The following is a 19,214-nucleotide window of genomic DNA, read 5'->3' on the forward strand; positions in this document are numbered from 1 at the left end:
TACATAGTACGATCTACCATATTTTAGTTAACGTATAAAGTCGTATACTAATTGCGTAATACCCAATACAACTCCTCCGTATTTAGGGTTGCATTTAAAACATGAGAAGTTTTAAGTAGTTTGTTTAAAGAAATGACATCTGAAATGTTTTTTAATTTCTATAATAATGTTATAGTTGTGTGAATACGTTCGGATAAACATGTAGTATGAGCCCTAATGGGATGACTTTCTGTTGATATATAGTCGTCGTATAGCTGATGGAATGGTTGGAACCCTCGAAATCATCGCTGGTTCGACAGTGATGCCTTATAGGCCTAGTTATATAACACTGGAATGGAATGCATGTTCCGGTGTGTGTGTGTGTGTGAGAGAGAGAGAGAGAGAGAGAGAGAGAGAGAGAGAGAGAGAGAGAGAGAGAGAGAGAGAGAGAGAGAGAGAGAGAGAGAGAGAGAGAGAGAGAGAGAGAGAGAGATGATTTTCATTTTAGCCTACTCCATCGAGATGCTTTGACGACGGAGATGCGATACGACGGTAAGGTCACCTAGTCTGCAACCCCGTTTTTTCTCCTGCACGGATGATGAGCGCCTAACAGGATAGCCACGGATACCAGTGTTCGAGTCTTTGGTTTGACCCAGCCGGGGATCGAATCCACGACCTACCGATCAAGAAGCATCATACCATTACATTATCTCGCTCGGTGATGATGACTGCCGACCGTAAAATTGCCGCATGACGATATAGTCCTGGTCAAAGATATTTTAGGTCCATTTAAGATAGGCCTTTGCGTCAAATGAGTCATGTTGTCCATATACTTTCAATTATAATTCTTAAGGAACGGCATAATACCGTCAATTCAGTGTGACGCCCCTATTAGACAAGCTATATGCTGACTAAAAAAAATGCTTTAAACAAGGGCCGTGTTTTAAACATGTCTGTTTTAAATTTATTTTTGTTTTAAATGCAAACCTATCCGTATTGTTATACGTCAGTGGTCGCGAACCTATGGCTTGGCCGCTTGGGTAAAAGATATGCCAAATTTTTAATTTTGTACCTAATTTATCAACATTGCAGCAACTTATTAGTGAATTTTCATGATGGCCAGAATAGTTATTCTCTTGGCAGCATAAAATGTCTTTGAGAGGTCAAGACAATGGGCTATTCAGGGTTAAGGGCTCGTACGCCCTACCCCATTTAAAAATCCCCAATTTTAAGTTGCTGTCGCGTCGGCAACTGTCACCACTCTTGAATTCGATCTACCCGCCACCGCGCACCTCGAAATCTTCGATTGGTCAATATCTTGATTGATCAACGAGAATAACAGACATGGCGACGATTATAGGACAATGCTGTTTTCAAATACACATCGTCTTTTTGATGTACGACGAGAAGAAAACTGCCTTGGAAGTGACATTCACAATTACAAATTCAGATTAAAAACAACGCTATAGCTAAGTAGCTTTCTATAGCACCGCCGTAAAAATGTAGGCGGTTACAGCGCAACGTTATGGTACGCCGAATACTTTGGAAGTCGATCAATATGCAAATTTTCGGAATCAGCGCAACAATTACATTTATCAGTGATTATAAATTCTAAGCTATATACGATGAGTTGCGCTATTGCGGGCGAGGCTTGGCCCGTCTGTGCCACATATGGGCCTTACCTCTCGTTTCGCGCTTTACTTTCGAACAATAAATATGAAAATTACGTGATTTTGGTAATAAAAATGTTTAAAATCTAGTCATTCATAAACATCGATAGACTGACGTACCACTCCCTGCAGTGGAAATGTACTGCTGGAGTGACCATGTTTGGCAGCACCTACGAATGTGGGCAGAAAAATATGGCGGACACCACGAATCCCATATATTAGTGCTACCAATACGTCACGAATTTCCAAGTGTGACGTAACAGTTCATTGACATGTATGGCTCATTGGGAGTTACAATTGAAAATATCAGACCAATATGGCTCTTCGGTCGAAAAAGGTTCCCGGCCCTTGCTCTACGTCATAACTAGGGATATTTTCTTAACCTAAAAACGGAAGATTTTGACCTTAACATCCTAATTTTGACCAAATTTGACCTAACGTATGCACATTAGGTGTTTTCCCACATAATGTTAATATTGGACTACTTATCTTCATTTCTGGTTGTAATTGTGCGCCCTTACGGAGTAGTTTGACCTGAAAAAAACTTTTTTGCCTCAAAAACTGACAAATTTTTACATGAAAAAACTTTATTGTAACGAAATCTGGCCCGATGAAGAATTCAAGTAGTTAGAATACGCATTATGGTAGAAATAATTTTTGTAGTAGATCGAAGGATACTTCCCTACATTCTTGGGTAGAAAGTGTCTGTCCTTACCGAGTAGCTTGCCAAGAATAGAGAAAGAACATTCAACAGCAGCAGTTGTTTGATGACAACACTGAAGTTGTGCGTACACTGCTCCTGCTGGTGATAAACCGCGTTGCTTCATTCTGGCAATGTTGTCTCTACATCACAATTTTTCACCATACGCTTCTCGATATAAGAACCATGCGGTGCCCCCGCAGTCTTGTTTCAGTTGGGATATTGCGGTACGTCGAGCATAACACCATGCCAACCTATTTGTTTCATTGTGAATCATATCATATCATATCATTTGACATTTCACAGCTTGTAGCCTACTTTATGGGCCTATAGACAAATGTCAAATGATAAGTTCACCGAAAGTGCAAAATCTACGATACGAACGATATGCAGGTTGCAAAAAAGTTTTACCTTTGTAAAAATTTTTGACATTTTTTGACCTAACTCAACAATTTTGACCTGATTTTGATTTTTTTGACATGTAAAAAATCGCTTTAGTCATATCTATACGTGCCATTCCATGACATTTTCTGAAACGCGCCGCTGGGGAAAATAAAGGTTAAGAAGCGCTGTTCCATAGCTAAATTATCATTTGCAGCCATGATGCAGTCGAATTCTTATGCTGTTGAAAACGTATCACTCATAGGATGTAGCGGCACGAACCCATTGCTCTGCGCCATCCGCATAGCTCAATTTCAAGTCTTTGACAGTTCATGAGAGCGTATTTAAAACTGCTTTCAAAACAACTTACTGACTTGAGTAGATTTAAAGCCAGACAATTCTACTTCTACTTTAAGTAGTTTTAGGCTGCTTAATAAAGCACTATTTCTCTTCGTACTTGAGTAGATTTTCGCGTCGGTACTACTTCTGCTTAAGTAGCTTTCTTGGCTACTTTGACCACCTCTGTAATTCTCTAGCTTATTTTTTCATTGAGTGTGTTGTACATGCCTGATTTTAACATGTTCTTCCATTTTTTGTTACTATATGTATTTTAGGATCCGGCTGTCTCCGGCCTTCGGTGACTCGACTTGACTCAAGTCATTTCCTCAGCTCTGTAAAATGAATCAACTCGACTTCAGTCACTTTAGACATTGACTCGACTTGAATTCGAGTTATTTGCGCGAGACAAATAGGGACAGAAACTGCATTCTATCTGTTTGAATGGTATTCACATGCAATCAAAGGAGTAGAAGAAACAACGTTAATTCACACTCAAGTACCGAAAGTACCCGTTTGGCATCGCAATTCAACGATTCACACTATCGTAGGTTTGCGAAGTCGCTAACGCATTGGTTAACTGCGCTGCGATTGTCGGGTTGTTAGCCAACAATCATCGAGGCAAATTAATCTGCGTCCCACCTGGCTATTGTTTCTCTGTGCCAGCATTGTACGTACGTAACGAAGTCTAATTCCAAATCCCGTGGCGATTTTGAGGGATGTTGGTACTCGGACAATATTATATTTTTATTTTCGGAATCAGTGCGTCAATACTTCGAGTAGTACCAGCAATTAGAAGTTGTATTTACTTGGAGCTGTTTACGATGAATTGCACTATCTCAGGTGAGGGTAGAGGCTGGGCTCGTCATTGCCTCACTTGTGCCTCACCTCTCCTTTCACTCTATATTTTTGAAGGCAAGTGGCGTGATTTTGGCTGTAAAATTGTTCAAAATTGGTTAGTCACGAACATCGCCAGAAAACGAATATAAATTATTGAAAAGTTTCAAAACTTTCTTTTACACATCCTGGTTATATCGTAAGGCACTGTCATTCAGACCGCACAGCGGGCTTAACTCCTGTAGGCGTGTGGAGCTCTGGAGCATTCCCTGTATTCACGATAAATACACTGCGTCTGATGTTAATCAAGTGTCAGGGTTGTTCACAATGACACTCAGCAATTGCACGGCGGTTTCAACCGATGCTTCTGTCCAAGACCACGTCGAACGTTGGTTTTCTTTGTCTTGTCGATGGTTATTGTACGTTTTTAATTCTCATATCGATATTTCAACACCCCATTCGTCGACTGCACAGTGCACACGCGTAATGCGCATGCTACTCCGATGAAAATGTTTCTTAGAAACGCACGAATCCGAACTTTAGTAGACTATATGCCACGAAGCCCCACATCGATATGGTATGTTCCCGTCGGAGGTTCATTTGGGCTCCTCTTCCCCCGCTGTCGCCTTTCTTACGGCGACAAAAAAGCCCAGTAAAAAGACCCGAAGAAAGAAAGCACTCACAAGGACAGAAAAAAACTAGTAGAAAGGGCCGCGTCTTCAAAAATATCAACATCGAAAAAGAACGGTGACATCGGGCACTCTAGGCCGAGATGGATGTTTGAGTAAAGGATCGCTACTGATGCGTGTCGTTCGACATCCTCCTATCTGTTCGTTACATTGCATTGTGTCTTATCGCATTGTACATTGTGTGTGTAGCTTGTTCAGATGAAAATTATAACCCAATGTATTGTATTGTATTGTATTGTATGTTGGGACCAGCTGCATGCCAACACAGCACCACATATCGACTAGATCCGGGAAGGCGGGCACAGCCGCACAGGCATCGTATTATATAAAATACCTGCGATATGATGATCACGGTGGTGAACTGCCTGCTTATTATATCGCAAGGAACCGAATAAGTCCTAATACGAATCGACTTAGATTGCATCTCCATCTACAAAATTAGATTACTTTTGATCCTAACTATGAATTTTGATGTGCCATGGCAACTGATCACAAACATGAGTCACATGACCCCAGTCACGCACGCTGAAAACTTCTATGACTCGATGTCAATGAATTAGTGAAGGTATAGTGAGTCTCAACGTCGGCTAAACGGGACCAATTTCCGGCACGTGAACTAAGCAAAAATAAGGTCATCTACCTTAAAGCACGTGTTTCTTTAACCACTCATCATCGATGGACCTCCAATATGGTTAATAATTTTACACAAAATAGTTTGGCTGACTGTACGCTTGAAGGCGAGGAACTTGCATCGACGTCCTTACTTTGTACGCAAAATGAACGTTAAGCTAACGGGTAAATCGATAACAGTTAATAGCCTATACTCATATGACACACTATACAACAGGATTAAATCGGTGTGGTGAGAAAATAAGAGAACTTGAGTACAAGATATCATTTTGAATGTAAACCGAACCTTTATTGAAGATGCAGCAAACAGATATTGTTTCAATTCAATCACATAACACTACATTCTACTCTGACGATCGTTAGGGTGAATGAAACAGCTGATCAAGTACTCTTTGTGCTTCGTAATGTGTGTCATATGTTCATTATCAGTACTATAGACCGGCCAATGTTGCGTCACCACGACGAAAGCAGCACTCGATTTGTTTTGTACGCTTGCCTATCTGAGAGAGAATCAAAAGAAGAAGCGAAAGCGACACTGGTGATATATATATACGATGCGTACATATGTACATTGTACATATATATGTAGCGGTTCTCCACTAGGTCCGAGATATTTCATAATATATATCTAACTTAACAGTGAGGAAGGAGGAACCTCACATTACGCACCAGATAGTAGTGAATCCATCATGCTGGCTTGTAGAATACAGACAGGTTTAAAAGGAGTGCTTTTCCAGGTATCATTAATGAAATGGATCGAGCTAGAATAAAATTATGGACGTTTCCATTTTTTGCAGACTCTCACTCGAAGGTTTTCAAACATACCGCCTGGTTCTGATACAACAGACAAAATCGAACCAAAGGACGGTCACAGACGGTATAAATGGAATGGATGGAGCTGGAATATAGGCACCGACTGGAAAATAGTGGCATCTGTATTTGTTGCGATGTCCTCATACTATGTTACAAACAGACTGGATAAAATTAAGATGAAAAAGCAAATGCGTCTGGATCAAGTGGAGAGTCAGGTTTCTACTTAATTGTTTTCGGCATACCCATTAGCTGCTCTATTCTATATTTATTAAACTTATTGACGATTGTCCCGCCCCGTGGTGTGATATTATCTAATTTTGTAGGATACAGAGGCTATAGGTCAGGGGTGGCCAACCTTTTCAGCCAAAGAGCCACATTCGATAGACGAACTATATTGCGCGAGCCACTAGCCTGCCACGCGCGAAAAATTTTCGAAGTACATAGGTCAATAATATTGTCACTTGACTATATTGCGGGTCTGCTGTATATCGCTGGGCTCAGTTTGCAAGAACTGGACTATTTGGCGCCTGGACATATCGATATCGAAAGCTTCGACCAACATGCGTCTATCTTTACTGCGAGCGCAACGCAAGGTCGCATATGTTGAACGACACTTTGTCTCGTAATCGCGAATATAGTTAGACTCAATCTGATACATTAGGCGTTCTTTCATTTTCACAAAGAGGTAACAATATTAAAAGCAAGAAATCGAGTGACAACATGTTGCGCGAAGCGTGTAGAACATTTTTACTTTTGATAAATCTATCGCAAATTATTCTGCTTTATTGTAGTGTACGAAGATCTACCAAAATGCGACTGGCTCATGGATCTGCCAATACGTCGGAACTGATATTTTAGTCATCACGTCTCAAGTGTTGCGGTCAGACTAATCAAATTTTCAGTTGGCCTTGCAAGTTCACAATTTTATCCAATTTTGATAATATTAGTAATTTCGGAAATTACCTCGCGGGCCACTCAAAACCTCGCGGGCCACGGGTTGGCCGGCCCTGCTATAGGTATTCGCATCTGTAGCGATTTCTGGTAACCGCACGAAATCTGCCGGTTGGTGCGTTTTTGCTGTTGCAGGAAACGTGATTAAGTCATTGTGTCGACTATACTTGAACGAAAAACACAACGTTTCAGATAAAGAAACTTTACGGGCCATTATATGGTAACAGACTTGTGAGTCATACCAGTTACAAGGCTGTGATGAAGCAACACAATGCATTGCAAAAGTACCTGCACGAAGCAAGAGTTACTAAAGACGCCGACATGATACGACGGTGGAGAGCGTATGTCATGGATGTCCTCTATCCTCTTGATAAAGCGGTGAGTTGCCCGGGCTCATTGTCATTGAATAAAATAAACATTGCAAAGACAATAAAATTAGACTTGTGCGTTGCTCTTGCGACTCTATTCGGTCGATTCTTTGTTCTCGCATAGTAGAGTGAAGTGAATTCAGTCACGATCGATGATGAGCTCTTCGCGTGGAATATTCCATACAAAAACATGATTGTAGTTGAACAACACCTTTTGGGGATTTATTACAACTGAAAGCATTCCAACGTGACGCCATCGCCAGTGATGTCAATCCGCAGCTTTTACGAATTTAACTTCGTTGAATTCATTTGATAGCTTGGCGCACATGCCGATATTGAGCCTTGGTTGCGTTGAACAAGTGCGTGACTAATATTGAACCTTGAACGGGTATTTTCTAAAGTCATGATGGAAATACCAAACTGGAATACGCAAATATCCCTATACAACTGTACTAGTCGTATATTGAAGCAGTCTGGTAGTGAGTTTACAATATGTAAATGAATCGATACTTGTGAATAACTTTGGTAGTTGACACATGAAATTATAACAACGGTTGCGAGTCTCAATATCTGGTTGCAGGCAGTGGAATTGATCGTTAACAATGCACATTTGGTTGCTCACGGAGGTTTTCCCGACGAATTCAGAGATCTACTGGTGCATACTGCGAGAATGGAATTTGTGATGCAGGTACTGTATAACAAAACAACTCACAATAAACCATTCTTTGGAAAACGTGTACACTGTACAGTATTACACTGAACGTGCACCAGTGGTCCCCAAACTTTTTCGGCTTGTGGCAGACCAGAATGTTATTAAACGCTCGCGGTGCACTTGCAAAAGAGTCGCTTAAAATCTATTTACGTGGTAATGGCCGTACTTTCTTATACGAGCATATTCGACTAAAACCATATTTAGTTGTTGAATTCAAGAAGTTTGGCCGCTTCGAAGTCGGATATGCTTGTCTACACGCCTATCTTCAATATTAAATAGTTATTATAAAAAAAATCCGGAAAAACTCGCGGCACACCTGAGAATCTGCCGCGGCACTCAGTTTGGGAATCACTGCTGTACATTGTATGTCGTCGATTTAAGGCGAAACCGTGACTTCTTGATCAGTTATTTCAGCAGTACAGTTGTCGAAACATATTCAGAGAGATCACCAAGTAGGCCTACATAACATGGATTTTTCACGAGTGCTCTTATACCTATACTTCACGTTCTAGATCAGTGGTTCCCAACGTGGGCGACATCGCCCCCCAGGGGGCGATTTAGAAAAGCAAGGGGCGAAAATACCAAAGAGGGCGACTGGGGGGGGGGCGAAAATGTTAGAACGTCCAGTGGGATGTATTTAATTACCACGGTCAAAAACGCACGTGAAGACGGCTTACTCTGCATATAACCCGAAAAAGAAGTCGACTCAACGGAAAGTAGACTCAGAATCCGGTTTTCCGAGCACCTACCACAGTGATTCCCAAACTGTGTGCCGCCACAGATTCTCAGGTGTACCGCGAATATTTTTGTAAATTATTTCAAGCAAACCACGCAGGCAACACATGCGCAAAAAGCACTCAAACCGCTTCATATCCGATAAATAACACATATGGACATTACAATGTAACCAATCATGAAATTGGCGATGAGTAGGTTGATTGTCGCGATATAGATTTGGGCTGCTATGTGCCGAAGATTCGGTTCACGCTCCTTGTGAAGCATCTCCTCAGCATCAAATATTTCCGCAAAACCTGAGCACACTGCCTGGACTTCAACTGGCATTGCAATATTTCGTCTCGCGATTTGTTGTCCACGAATTTAGATGGATAGTCAGTCCATTTGGAAGCAATGAAACAAGCAATCCCATTGAAGAACAGCCCATTGATATATATGAGACATCCCGTCTTTTTAAAACGCTGTTTTCACAAAATGGTTGTCTCGTTTCAATTCCTTACCTATATCATGATAGGCACAAAAGCGATCGGAGTTGCATTGCCATTTGACATTTGTATCTCAATGACTATGCGAACATAGCTTCTTTGTTTTGAATGACATTAGCTGTGCGCGAGAGGCTCGAGAGAGACTGCTTGAAATTGATGACGAAATATGGGTAGGTCATCAACAAATTCGTTTCAGTCGCGTGTGTGTTCCTATAGATGAGCATATAGCTTTTTTGTTTTGAATGATATGAAAAGCTGCGCTCGAGAGAGACTGCGCTTGAAATTGATGACGAAATACCGGTATGTCATCAACAATCCAATGCAACTTCGTTTCAGTCGCATATATGTTCGTATAAACCAGTGGTTCCCAACCTTTTTCGAACCATCGCCCCCTTTTCAAGCTTAACACCGATCATCGCCCCCCAGATTTTGTGTACCGAAAAATGGGCATACAAACTGTAATCACCGGCGGGTTGACTAAAAAAAAAAAAAAGATCATTTTTCTCCGCTCAGAGCTCAAAATAACGTTTTTCTCTCCGCATTGCTAGGTGGATGACTAAAAAAAAAAAAAAAAGCTCAGCCTTTTTGGCGCGTCATCGCCCCCCTATCGCCCCCTTGGCTAATTTCGCCCCCTGTCGCCCCCTTTGTCCATTTTCGCCCCCCCTATCGCCCCCTTCGTCATTTTCGTCCCCCCTGGACCGCCAAATCGCCCCCTGGGGGGCGATATCGCCCACGTTGGGAACCACTGGTATAAACTATAAATGATCACAGCTTCTCTGTTTTGAACGATATTAAGCTGCACTCGAGAGAGACAGTGTAACAGACAATGTAACTTTGTTTCAGTCGCATTACCACGTAAACTTTTTCTCAAAAAGCACATTTTTTGTAAGTATGCCGCGAGCGTTTTATAATTGTTCTACTGTACCACAAGCAAAAAATTTGGGAATCACCGACCTACCACCTGGTAAAATGGCCTTTTTTGTACTAAATTCACCATCGATTAGAGTTAGGTGAATAAATCTTTCGTTTGTGTGTACTCTTTTCTCGGATCCGTAAATATGGGGGTCGAAAATTTGTGTCGAGATTTATAAGTGGGCGATGAGTCGAAAAGGTTGGGAACCACATCTATCTAGTCTAGACTATAATCTGGATATTTTAGCATTGGAAATCCGAAGACGGAAAATTGGAACCAGTTTCAGAATTTACCGAAGACGATTTTTTGGAAGCTAACAACTCATCGGGAATGAGAGGACATTCCAGAGCTCTGGACCACGCCAAAGAAAAATATGACGAGCTTCGACTGGAGCAGAAGCAACTGAATTTGGATATTGGCGACTATCAACAAACCGATGGCGTGATTTTAGCTTTGATAAGAAAGCTTTTTCGTTAGCGACTTGTAAACTTCATCTGACGAAAAATGGTTCTCGTACAAACTCCAAATGTCCATCGTATCTTATGTTATATCCTGCTGATAGAGCAAGAAACCATTTTTCCCAATATAACGCATTGACATGTATATTATACACATGCCTTATAAAAGCTTAGAAGTGGGCCGTGCTGCAAGGCGGCAGTTACGGAATAAAAAAAATGATGAACAAAATTGACCTGGTGTAAATGACCATAGGCCTAGTAGTCGACAAACACCATGAATAACACAGAACAGCCACGACACATGTCTTCGATAGAATCTTTATGCAAGACGAATTGCGCATTGTACTATATTTTCCATTCTTCACACACTGATATTATATATTTTGTGAATATATTTATTGTTTTTATCATAAAAAGGTGCATTACTCAACGATCATTATAACAAAGTCAAATATCTTGCCATTTGCTGTTACATTATAGATATTTTATATTAACATATAGTTTAAATTCCCGCCGATGACTGTTTGTAGTTGTATATTCAGTTCTGTATATGGTTACCTGTGCCCGTATGATATGCTTATGGTGTTATGTGTTGAAATGTTGAGTTTGTCTGTAATATTGTTCAGTGTTTATGCCGATTAACTTCGTGTGATTCGACACCTTATTCTATTTATCTTTCTGCGTGCATATCCTGCTGTTATTATAATAATGAAAACCTGATCCATGAATGCGAGTGAGTGTATAAATATACTTCAAGAGACGCTCAAAGGTACAGAACTTCGGTATACAATTAATTAATATAATCACATATGATATATTGAAATAAACACAAATATTTTCGACTGACACTCGTCAGGTGTAATCGGTAGCTTGGGATCAAATTTGTTATGTTTTACTTGAATCTAATAATACCAAGTCATAATTAATGATAGTTCCTTTTTGATTCATTAGGTTTATCAAAATATCTTGGCCTACGTCGAGTTATTCAGTCCTCATTATCATCCATCCTCGTAAACAGACCGGATGATGTATGTTGCGTCATAGTATAGATGACTAACCTAGCCTAACATGTCGTCGCCGGCAGGAATGGCTTCGTTGCTTTCAAATTCAGAGACCGTTCTTGACTTGTTAATCGTTCTGCGTCAATGCTTTCCCATTACTACGGTAGGAAATACGAAACAGCAAAGCGTCTTTTATCTGAAGAGTGCAGCGCCGAGATAGTGAACACGCGAAATGCAAATACTAGTAACAGTCAGTCAGCCCGTGCTAGAACAGGTGACCGTAAATATTCATTCAAGAAAATAGGTAATTTATCGAGATTTTCTCTTATATAGAGCAGCAGCATATCTAGAGCTAGCGTGATAATATTAAGTATTCGCATCGAGTTATGGTGGGTGCGGTTTGTGCAAAGATACTAACATCGCTGCAGGTTGCGATACGTTCAAACGCGGTGAGTGGCTTTAATGATGTAAGAACAAACCGGTACCGACTTTGCGACTTACAGTAGCCTACGCCATTGGCACAAGATACGCTATCTGCTATCATTATATATGTATATAAGACTGAATATATCGCGGTAGACTGTTTCAGAACTAGCTCAAACCATAATATTTGTCTGATTCCGTAAGTGACCATTGCAAATTGCAATGATCATTTTTTACCGCTAATAGGCCCACCGTCTATTATTCCGCGATTCCACGTGCTAGCATCATGAACCGCCAATTTGAGTGGAACATATAATAACACTTTTTTGCACAGGGTCGTGCAGCATCATGTAAGCAACAAACAAAATTGCATGGTTTCACAAAAGATGCATCCAGAGATATCTCGAAAAGCATCGCATTTACGCGTGCCTCATCAACAGGCACCACTACATCCGCACCCGGTATCCGACAAGAAGACAGAAGAGACTATTCATGGTCTGCAAGTACCGAATGGAAAATATTCGGTACAGTGGCAGCTGTTGTGGTTTCGTGGTACATCAACGCAAGGCAAGACAGGAAACAAAGCCGCGTGGAAATTCAACTAAGTCTGGTCACGAATCAGGTAATAACTGGCTTCGAGAGTTGAAGTTCACTTTGAAAAATTGAACTTTGCTGAAGTTGAAAGATTTATACGGGCCGCTATACGGTAATAGAATCGTAGCGGAAGCCAGCTACCGAGCAGCAATGAAAGAGCATGGCGGACTGAGAAAGTACTTGACGAAGGCGCAAGTCGCCAGAGACGCTGAAATGATTAAAGTTTGGCGTGCTTTCGTAATTAATGTTCTGTATCCTCTCGACAAACAGGTCAGTGATATAATTAAATACTAGAAATCAAAACAAATGTATTCCAATATTTCCATATAGGTATTAGATCTGCTGGCTAACCACTCTCATTTGATCGCCGACTCCGAGTTCCCAGAAGAGTTCGATACCTTTTTAGAGCACATGGCAAGAATGCAGTTGGTAATTGAGGTACGGTTTTAACACCAGCTTAAGAACTGTAAAGTCTTCCATTGTAAACTCGATACTTTCAGCATTGGAAAAACGACAAAGGAAAATTGGAGTCTGTAGAAAAATATAACGATCACGATTTTCTGGAAGAGACGAACTCGACAGGAATTGGAGGAAGCAAAGCGATCATTCGACACCTGCGTGAAAAATGCCAATCTCTCAGAGAAAGGCAGATGCGTTACACGGAGGAGCTGAGTGCGGAGTCGCTGAACGTGCTTCTTGCAAACAAAATACTGAAGTGAAATCGTCGGTGAACAGTGAACAACGAACGTGGGATCGTACGCTGCACAAACCCACATAGCCTACAAATTTCGACGATGTAGGCGAATCAAGGAACCTTCCATCCCATTATAATTGAGGCATACCGCCCTAAGGAAAACCTCAAGTGTGGCTTTTCAACTGGGTAGGACGATTCGAGTTCTCGGTACGAATCGAGTTTCAGTTCTAATGATTCCAGACAAATATTCTCGAAAATATATGCATCTCGCCACTAAGAGCTCTTTCCGATGAGAACTATAGTCTCCAAGCTTTCTTGCAACTATGTGGTATAGCCTTGAAACCTCTGTTGGTTACATGGCAGCATCCGCAACGTGTTGCGCAAGGCTACGCATGTCATTGTTCATGGAAAAGACATACTTTGAATAGCGGTTAACCTGCATCATTGCCACAAAGTACTGCGAAATGGGCATGTTCAAGAGATACAAAAATATTTTCGATATAGTATAACTGGCGTTGTTGTCCTTTCATGTAGTTGCATGTGAGGTACACATTTGAACTTTTATGATTCATATTGTAACGCACATTGTGTCTCTGTATTGTATTGTACATTGTGAGCTTTGAGCCTATGATAATAATTATCATAATGTAGGGTTACCATATTTTCGAATCGGGAAACGTGGACACTTTTTCAAATATTTCAAACTTGGAATACCGGAGGAAAATCCAAAAAAATGGCTCAACTTTCCGGCTCAACTCCAGAAATACAGTTTTTCTTTCACGCTTTACGTTGGTTGACTAAAAAAGGTCCTCACTTTCGTTCGAACCACGAATTTACTATTTAGCGTCATGTCTGCCCATTTTCACACGAATCTCGAATTTTCACTCTCTATGATAATGAGTGACGCTAGAAATATTCGACTCGGCACCTAATACATGACTCGATATCGAGTAACTCAGCAGGTAGGGTTTCATTTAAAACAAAAATAAATCTAAAACAAACATGTTTGAAACCAGGTCCTTGTTTAAAACATGTTTTTATGGTTGGCGGTACTAAACTTGAGTATTGCTTTCACAACTACATTCATTGCAGTAAAGAATTTATTAACTCGAAGACTTTTCGTGTGCCCCTTATCGAGAGTTAACGGCACATTTTCGTATGCTTATTATTGTGCCGTTAACTCTCGATAAGGGGCACACGAAAAGTCTTCGAGTTAATAAATTCTTTACTGCAATGAATGTAGTTGTGAAAGCAACATGTTTTTAATGTTTTTTTAAAGCCATGCCGTCACGAATATTCAATTGTGAGGTCATAGTGGATTGACATTAACAATTGAAAATATAGGGTAAGTATAGCTACTATGACTAAATATCTGTACTATTACTGTTGAACCGACTATTTTGAGGGTTCCAACCATCGCATATCTATATACGTCGGCTATATCGGGTGGTTATTGTCCGTAGGATCATACAACATGTATTTACACAATTATCGCATAATTTTACAACTTGAAAAAAAAAATTCAAAAGGCTTTTGTTTAAAACATGTTTTAAACAAAGTGTTTTAAAAAACCGTTTGTTTTAAATGCAACCCTACACTCAGGTACGCCTAATCGATTTTGCAAAGCGCTGTCGCGTCGACGAAACGCCAACACTACATTATTTCAAATGAATGGCATTTCCTATTTACCGAGATGAATCCGTGTGATATTTTCTTGAATCGAGAAATAATGAATGACATCGTAATGATGTTATCTTTTGGAATGTTTTCTATGATAAATAGGATTTTATGTTTATAAAATATTATATACTGGGCGCGTTAATTAGAAGAGCAGAAACACTTTCACCGCAGTCATTAATGGTATTCACGTCGTTGTGGGTAATATGTGGATCACTATCAGTTAGAGTCTTGATTTCATAAAATTCGTTACAATTTACCTTTCTTGCGAGATGCGACAATTGAATGTTTACGGGGTTGGATTTAAATTTTGGAATGGAATCCAGAATTGCTCGCTGTACAAAAGGAAAGCCGACACCATCGTGAGGCTTTCTTCATCGCACATCTCATTCACGATACATAAAGAGATCTGTTATCAGTTTCAATGAACCAATATGTCAATATTTAGCCGAATACAAAACACTTTGTTAGTATTGGTAGTACACGAAGTAGCCACGCTATGTTGTCAACCCGTCGAGTTGCTATAGAAGGCTTATTCGACAAATAGATGGTTGAACCGTTGTTTATGGATTGAAATCGAGTTATACGAAATTAAATATTCATAAACTTATAAAAGTAGCAAGAGTTGATTAAATTGCATTAACGATCGAGGTTTTTGAATTGAGGATATCTGTAATCTTGGTATATATAGTTGCTAGAAGTTGCTTTGCTTTCTACAACACGAGTGCATGAGTCGTACGACACATCTTGCCTGTTACGCGCTTTCGGACAAAATGAAAAAAGCAACGTCTAGTCCAGGGGAAGGAGCGGTTCAAATAAGACATGGAAACGCTCCCGAAATCCGTACTGTTAATATAGCGATGAAGAAAAAAAGAACAGGTGAGCTGACATATAGTTGGTACTGGCAACTGACGATCATCGTGTGATGGTTTATCTTTACTACATTCATTGCTGAAATATGCAGTTTGACTGCGACATTACATTTACAATGAGGCTGTCGGGATTTTGATCAATCCTTTCACGTGGACCTTGCACACTAACGATCCACACAATCTAGTCGGCAGGAGAGGACACGAACACGAATCTTCGTTCATCGAAGCCGCAGAAGCACCGTTCAGGCGAAGGAGACCTGTCAGTAAAACCATGACCACCACGAAATCCACGATGACAAACGAGGAGGATTACCAAATCGATATTGGGAAATATATTGAAGAGGACAATGCAAACCATGCTGCCATATCTCACAACACAGCTGATCCAGAACCTGAGCCATATCTGAACGAGGTCATACATGTGTCGATTGGAAATGAAGAGCAACAGACCACACGAGAAAAGCCTATAGCCTGGAAAATAGCCCCAAAGGTATCTGATCGCTGGGATTGTTTGTCAAGTAGCCTATATATATATTGCTAATGGCCGCCAACTAAAAGAAACACGTTCGGCTATTCCAAATTTGCACCGTAGCGTTGGTATAGCAGTAATAGCACAGCAGTAAACTTTAACACCAATAATGAATGAGCCAAATACACCCATTCTTATGATGCCATACGCCCGATGCGTGAGGGCCATGGTTGCATATAAAAGAAAATTATATTAAAACAAACATGTTTAAAACAAAGGCCTAATTTAAAACATGTTTTTTTAAATCCACGACGTCACGACTATTCAATTGTGACGTCATAATCGATTGGCATTGGCAAACATGGTTTTTTTTGGAAAGTATTTACACGGCTATGGCATAATTTTACAACTTAAAACTAAACTAAGCATGTTTTAAACAAAGTGTTTTAAAACACCGTCTGTTTTGGATGCAACCCTAGTGAGTGCCCTGTTTCCAATCTACCACCCTATATTGGTGTATATGACTTGTACAGTACATCGACTGGCTGTAAAGGCCCAAGTAGGTACCGCTGACCGTACCGCAACCACACTACATAAATCCTGTTGCTGTTGCACAATGCACATTAAGACTTTTGTTTCCAGGTTCATTTCCCACTACACGACGATTCAGTAATATCCTCGCCAATACCGACGGAGTCATTATATGAATCTCACTACCAGTCTACTGAGCATCAGTCTGCGGAAGTTGTGGTTTGAAAAGAATGTACTATTTCAAATCACATAGTTTTGGTAACGTTATAAAATTCAGGAGTGGGACCATCTCCGAAAGTCAGCGACAATTGAGCCTACCTACGAACACCGACCTGACAAGTCGTATCTGGTGCACCAGCAACATAACCTTCCGGCAAATCCTTTGAAAGTAGGATAATATCCTACGCAAGGATCAAAATTAGATTAATAACTGTCATAAATATATTGACGTAGGCATGGCCCGGATATGGCGGGAACGTATATTTTGAACCAGTGTTGGTTGAAAGTAAACCAATATACGAGAGAGACGTACAGGACGCAGGTAAGCGAATTTACGATATTTGTTGCTTTTCAGTGTTTTAGAATTTGATAAACTTGTCGCCTTGAATTGATTTGCCTATCCATAGACGACCACTCAGTCAATATATCAAATTTGTAACAGGGACGAGAACACGGAGTCGCGCAACATCCAGGCAGACGTACGGTGATACAATTTCGTCACCAGACGGATTTTCGGATTCGCGATATCTATCTATGCCTCCACCAACCCCTATTCATCCTGGTACCAGAAAAGATACACCGATCAGAACCCAGAGATATATTAATCCAGTAACCCCGACTGAAGAGTTATCTTTTCAAAGACAGATGGCCCATCTCGACAGAGATTATATACTGAGTATGAAAGCGAATCCGAAGTTGCACGAAGATTGGTCCTGGATATCGGGTCAGTAGTAGGCGATATAGCTTGATCAAATTGTGGATCCGTAAAAAAACATAAGCAGCCTTTTCATACCATCTCAGCAGTAGTACCTTCTATCTGCTTTTACTTTTCAGGATTGGAATCGATTGGAACCTTATGCATCGGGGATGGCTCCGTACCATTACAGAGGAACAGAGTCCGACCCTATACTAGAACTCTGGTTGTCGAAAAAATACCACATAAATTTACTTACCACCCTGGAAATAACGACGTTTATAGGTATAGATCGCCAAGGCCAGTTCCACTGGTGCACGTGAAGATAAAATCTCAAGTGAAGCAGAGAATCACCGTACGAAAACATCCATTTCCAAAGCAACGCCTACTCAGCGCAAGACTTGCTCAAGTCAGCATTTTAATTTTGAAGCATAAGTAAGCGAGGTCCCAGGTCCCTTCCTTATTTCCGTTAAGATATTTGTCACCCTCAGGGCTCTTTATCGAAACTATAGCGTCTTGTACGACTATCCATAAATCCACTTGCGGCTACCGCTATACCTTGTCAATTCTATGTAGGCCTGATCGTATGCTACCTACACATTTTCTTTCTAGGGGAGGGAGATTGCGCCACCAGAGCGCAATAGAAAACAGAGAGGAAACAATCGGATGCAAACAAGACTTCCCGCCATTCCAATTCGTGTGGAGGGTGAAAAACTTTCGGAAATGAACATCCGCGATCCTTGGAGGATGAATGATCCTAGTCGTAAAAGGAATAACATTCCTGGGATTGACATCAACAATCTACTGGATCGACGGTCACGCATCGCCGATTTCTTATCCAAGTCTAGAGCACGGCTTCAGCCGGCGGATGAAAGAAATAATTTTCAATTTTCCGTCAGAAGTCTGTCAAGAGGCCCTAACAATGTCGAATGCGTAACGAAATCGAATGACTTGCAACCCGCAGATTACGACACCGACGACGAGGATCGAGTGAGCTACGACACGTTACATTCCGCATACTTTAGAGACGGAGTGGCTAAGACGAACAACACCGGATCGGCGCTTCCATCTCCAACATATTAAGTTCGTCTGAGATCAGATAATCGCGCGGTTTGAATTATCTCGACGGTCACATTTCCAGCTGTATTTGCCAGTTGCAACTTTCCTCACCGACATAGTGAAACGGATGCCCGCGTAGCGAACTAGTTTGCTTATAATTGCAATATGGCTTTCCACCATTTGCTGCAACACCAAAATCCGCTACCACGACTACACCAATGTCCATGTTCATACATTTGCTACATTCGCCAGGTACCGATGTTACACTAATAAATATTTGTCTCAACTCAGGAGATACAATATTACAAATTCTTTTCTTCTATT

The 19,214-nt window shown here is 40.8% G+C and overlaps 4 protein-coding genes across 6 annotated transcripts in view; 3 read left to right on the plus strand and 1 right to left on the minus strand.

Annotated features, from left to right (window-relative positions):
- Window positions 1-19,214, minus strand: part of LOC145445601 (gephyrin-like) — a 105,293-nt gene that overhangs the window by 12,356 nt on the left and 73,723 nt on the right. The window lies entirely within an intron of this gene.
- On the plus strand, window positions 5,780-11,385 carry LOC145445550 (uncharacterized). Of its 2 annotated transcripts, XM_080323737.1 has the most exons (5): window positions 5,784-5,959; window positions 6,020-6,250; window positions 7,179-7,364; window positions 7,935-8,042; window positions 10,446-11,385. In XM_080323737.1, exons 1-5 carry the CDS (start codon window positions 5,912-5,914, stop codon window positions 10,674-10,676), a joined length of 804 nt encoding a protein of 267 aa, XP_080179863.1. In that variant the 5' UTR covers window positions 5,784-5,911; the 3' UTR covers window positions 10,677-11,385. The 2 variants fall into 2 exon arrangements, with proteins under 2 accessions (XP_080179864.1, XP_080179863.1); XM_080323738.1 differs by lacking the exon at window positions 7,935-8,042 and having other exon boundaries at window positions 5,780-5,959.
- On the plus strand, window positions 11,533-13,952 carry LOC145445549 (uncharacterized). 2 transcript variants are annotated; one of them, XM_080323736.1, is made up of 6 exons: window positions 11,533-12,107; window positions 12,416-12,431; window positions 12,522-12,703; window positions 12,760-12,945; window positions 13,006-13,113; window positions 13,176-13,952. In XM_080323736.1, exons 1-6 carry the CDS (start codon window positions 12,045-12,047, stop codon window positions 13,392-13,394), a joined length of 774 nt encoding a protein of 257 aa, XP_080179862.1. In that variant the 5' UTR covers window positions 11,533-12,044; the 3' UTR covers window positions 13,395-13,952. The 2 variants fall into 2 exon arrangements, with proteins under 2 accessions (XP_080179862.1, XP_080179861.1); XM_080323735.1 differs by having other exon boundaries at window positions 12,416-12,703.
- On the plus strand, window positions 14,619-19,199 carry LOC145445548 (uncharacterized). The gene is made up of 8 exons (XM_080323734.1): window positions 14,619-15,925; window positions 16,104-16,408; window positions 17,030-17,137; window positions 17,196-17,306; window positions 17,372-17,459; window positions 17,580-17,861; window positions 17,972-18,240; window positions 18,444-19,199. Exons 1-8 carry the CDS (start codon window positions 15,775-15,777, stop codon window positions 18,912-18,914), a joined length of 1,785 nt encoding a protein of 594 aa, XP_080179860.1. The 5' UTR covers window positions 14,619-15,774; the 3' UTR covers window positions 18,915-19,199.

This window comes from Botryllus schlosseri, chromosome 8 (genome assembly GCF_051294905.1).
Source record: "Botryllus schlosseri isolate E-star chromosome 8, Bs_hap1, whole genome shotgun sequence".
Classification (NCBI taxonomy): Eukaryota; Metazoa; Chordata; class Ascidiacea; order Stolidobranchia; family Styelidae; genus Botryllus; species Botryllus schlosseri.

Coding starts and splice junctions, on each gene's coding strand:
- LOC145445550 (XM_080323737.1), top strand. CDS start 5,912: ATGCTGGCTTGTAGAATACAGACAGGTTTAAAAGGAGTGCTTTTCCAG. Junction 5,960..6,019: donor TAAAAGGAGTGCTTTTCCAG/GTATCATTAATG, acceptor CATTTTTTGCAG/ACTCTCACTCGAAGGTTTTC. Junction 8,043..10,445: donor GAATGGAATTTGTGATGCAG/GTACTGTATAAC, acceptor TGGATATTTTAG/CATTGGAAATCCGAAGACGG.
- LOC145445548 (XM_080323734.1), top strand. CDS start 15,775: ATGAGTCGTACGACACATCTTGCCTGTTACGCGCTTTCGGACAAAATG. Junction 15,926..16,103: donor GATGAAGAAAAAAAGAACAG/GTGAGCTGACAT, acceptor CACACAATCTAG/TCGGCAGGAGAGGACACGAA. Junction 17,307..17,371: donor TTCCGGCAAATCCTTTGAAA/GTAGGATAATAT, acceptor ATATTGACGTAG/GCATGGCCCGGATATGGCGG.
- LOC145445549 (XM_080323735.1), top strand. CDS start 12,045: ATGGTGGGTGCGGTTTGTGCAAAGATACTAACATCGCTGCAGGTTGCG. Junction 12,946..13,005: donor TGTATCCTCTCGACAAACAG/GTCAGTGATATA, acceptor ATTTCCATATAG/GTATTAGATCTGCTGGCTAA. Junction 13,114..13,175: donor GAATGCAGTTGGTAATTGAG/GTACGGTTTTAA, acceptor CGATACTTTCAG/CATTGGAAAAACGACAAAGG.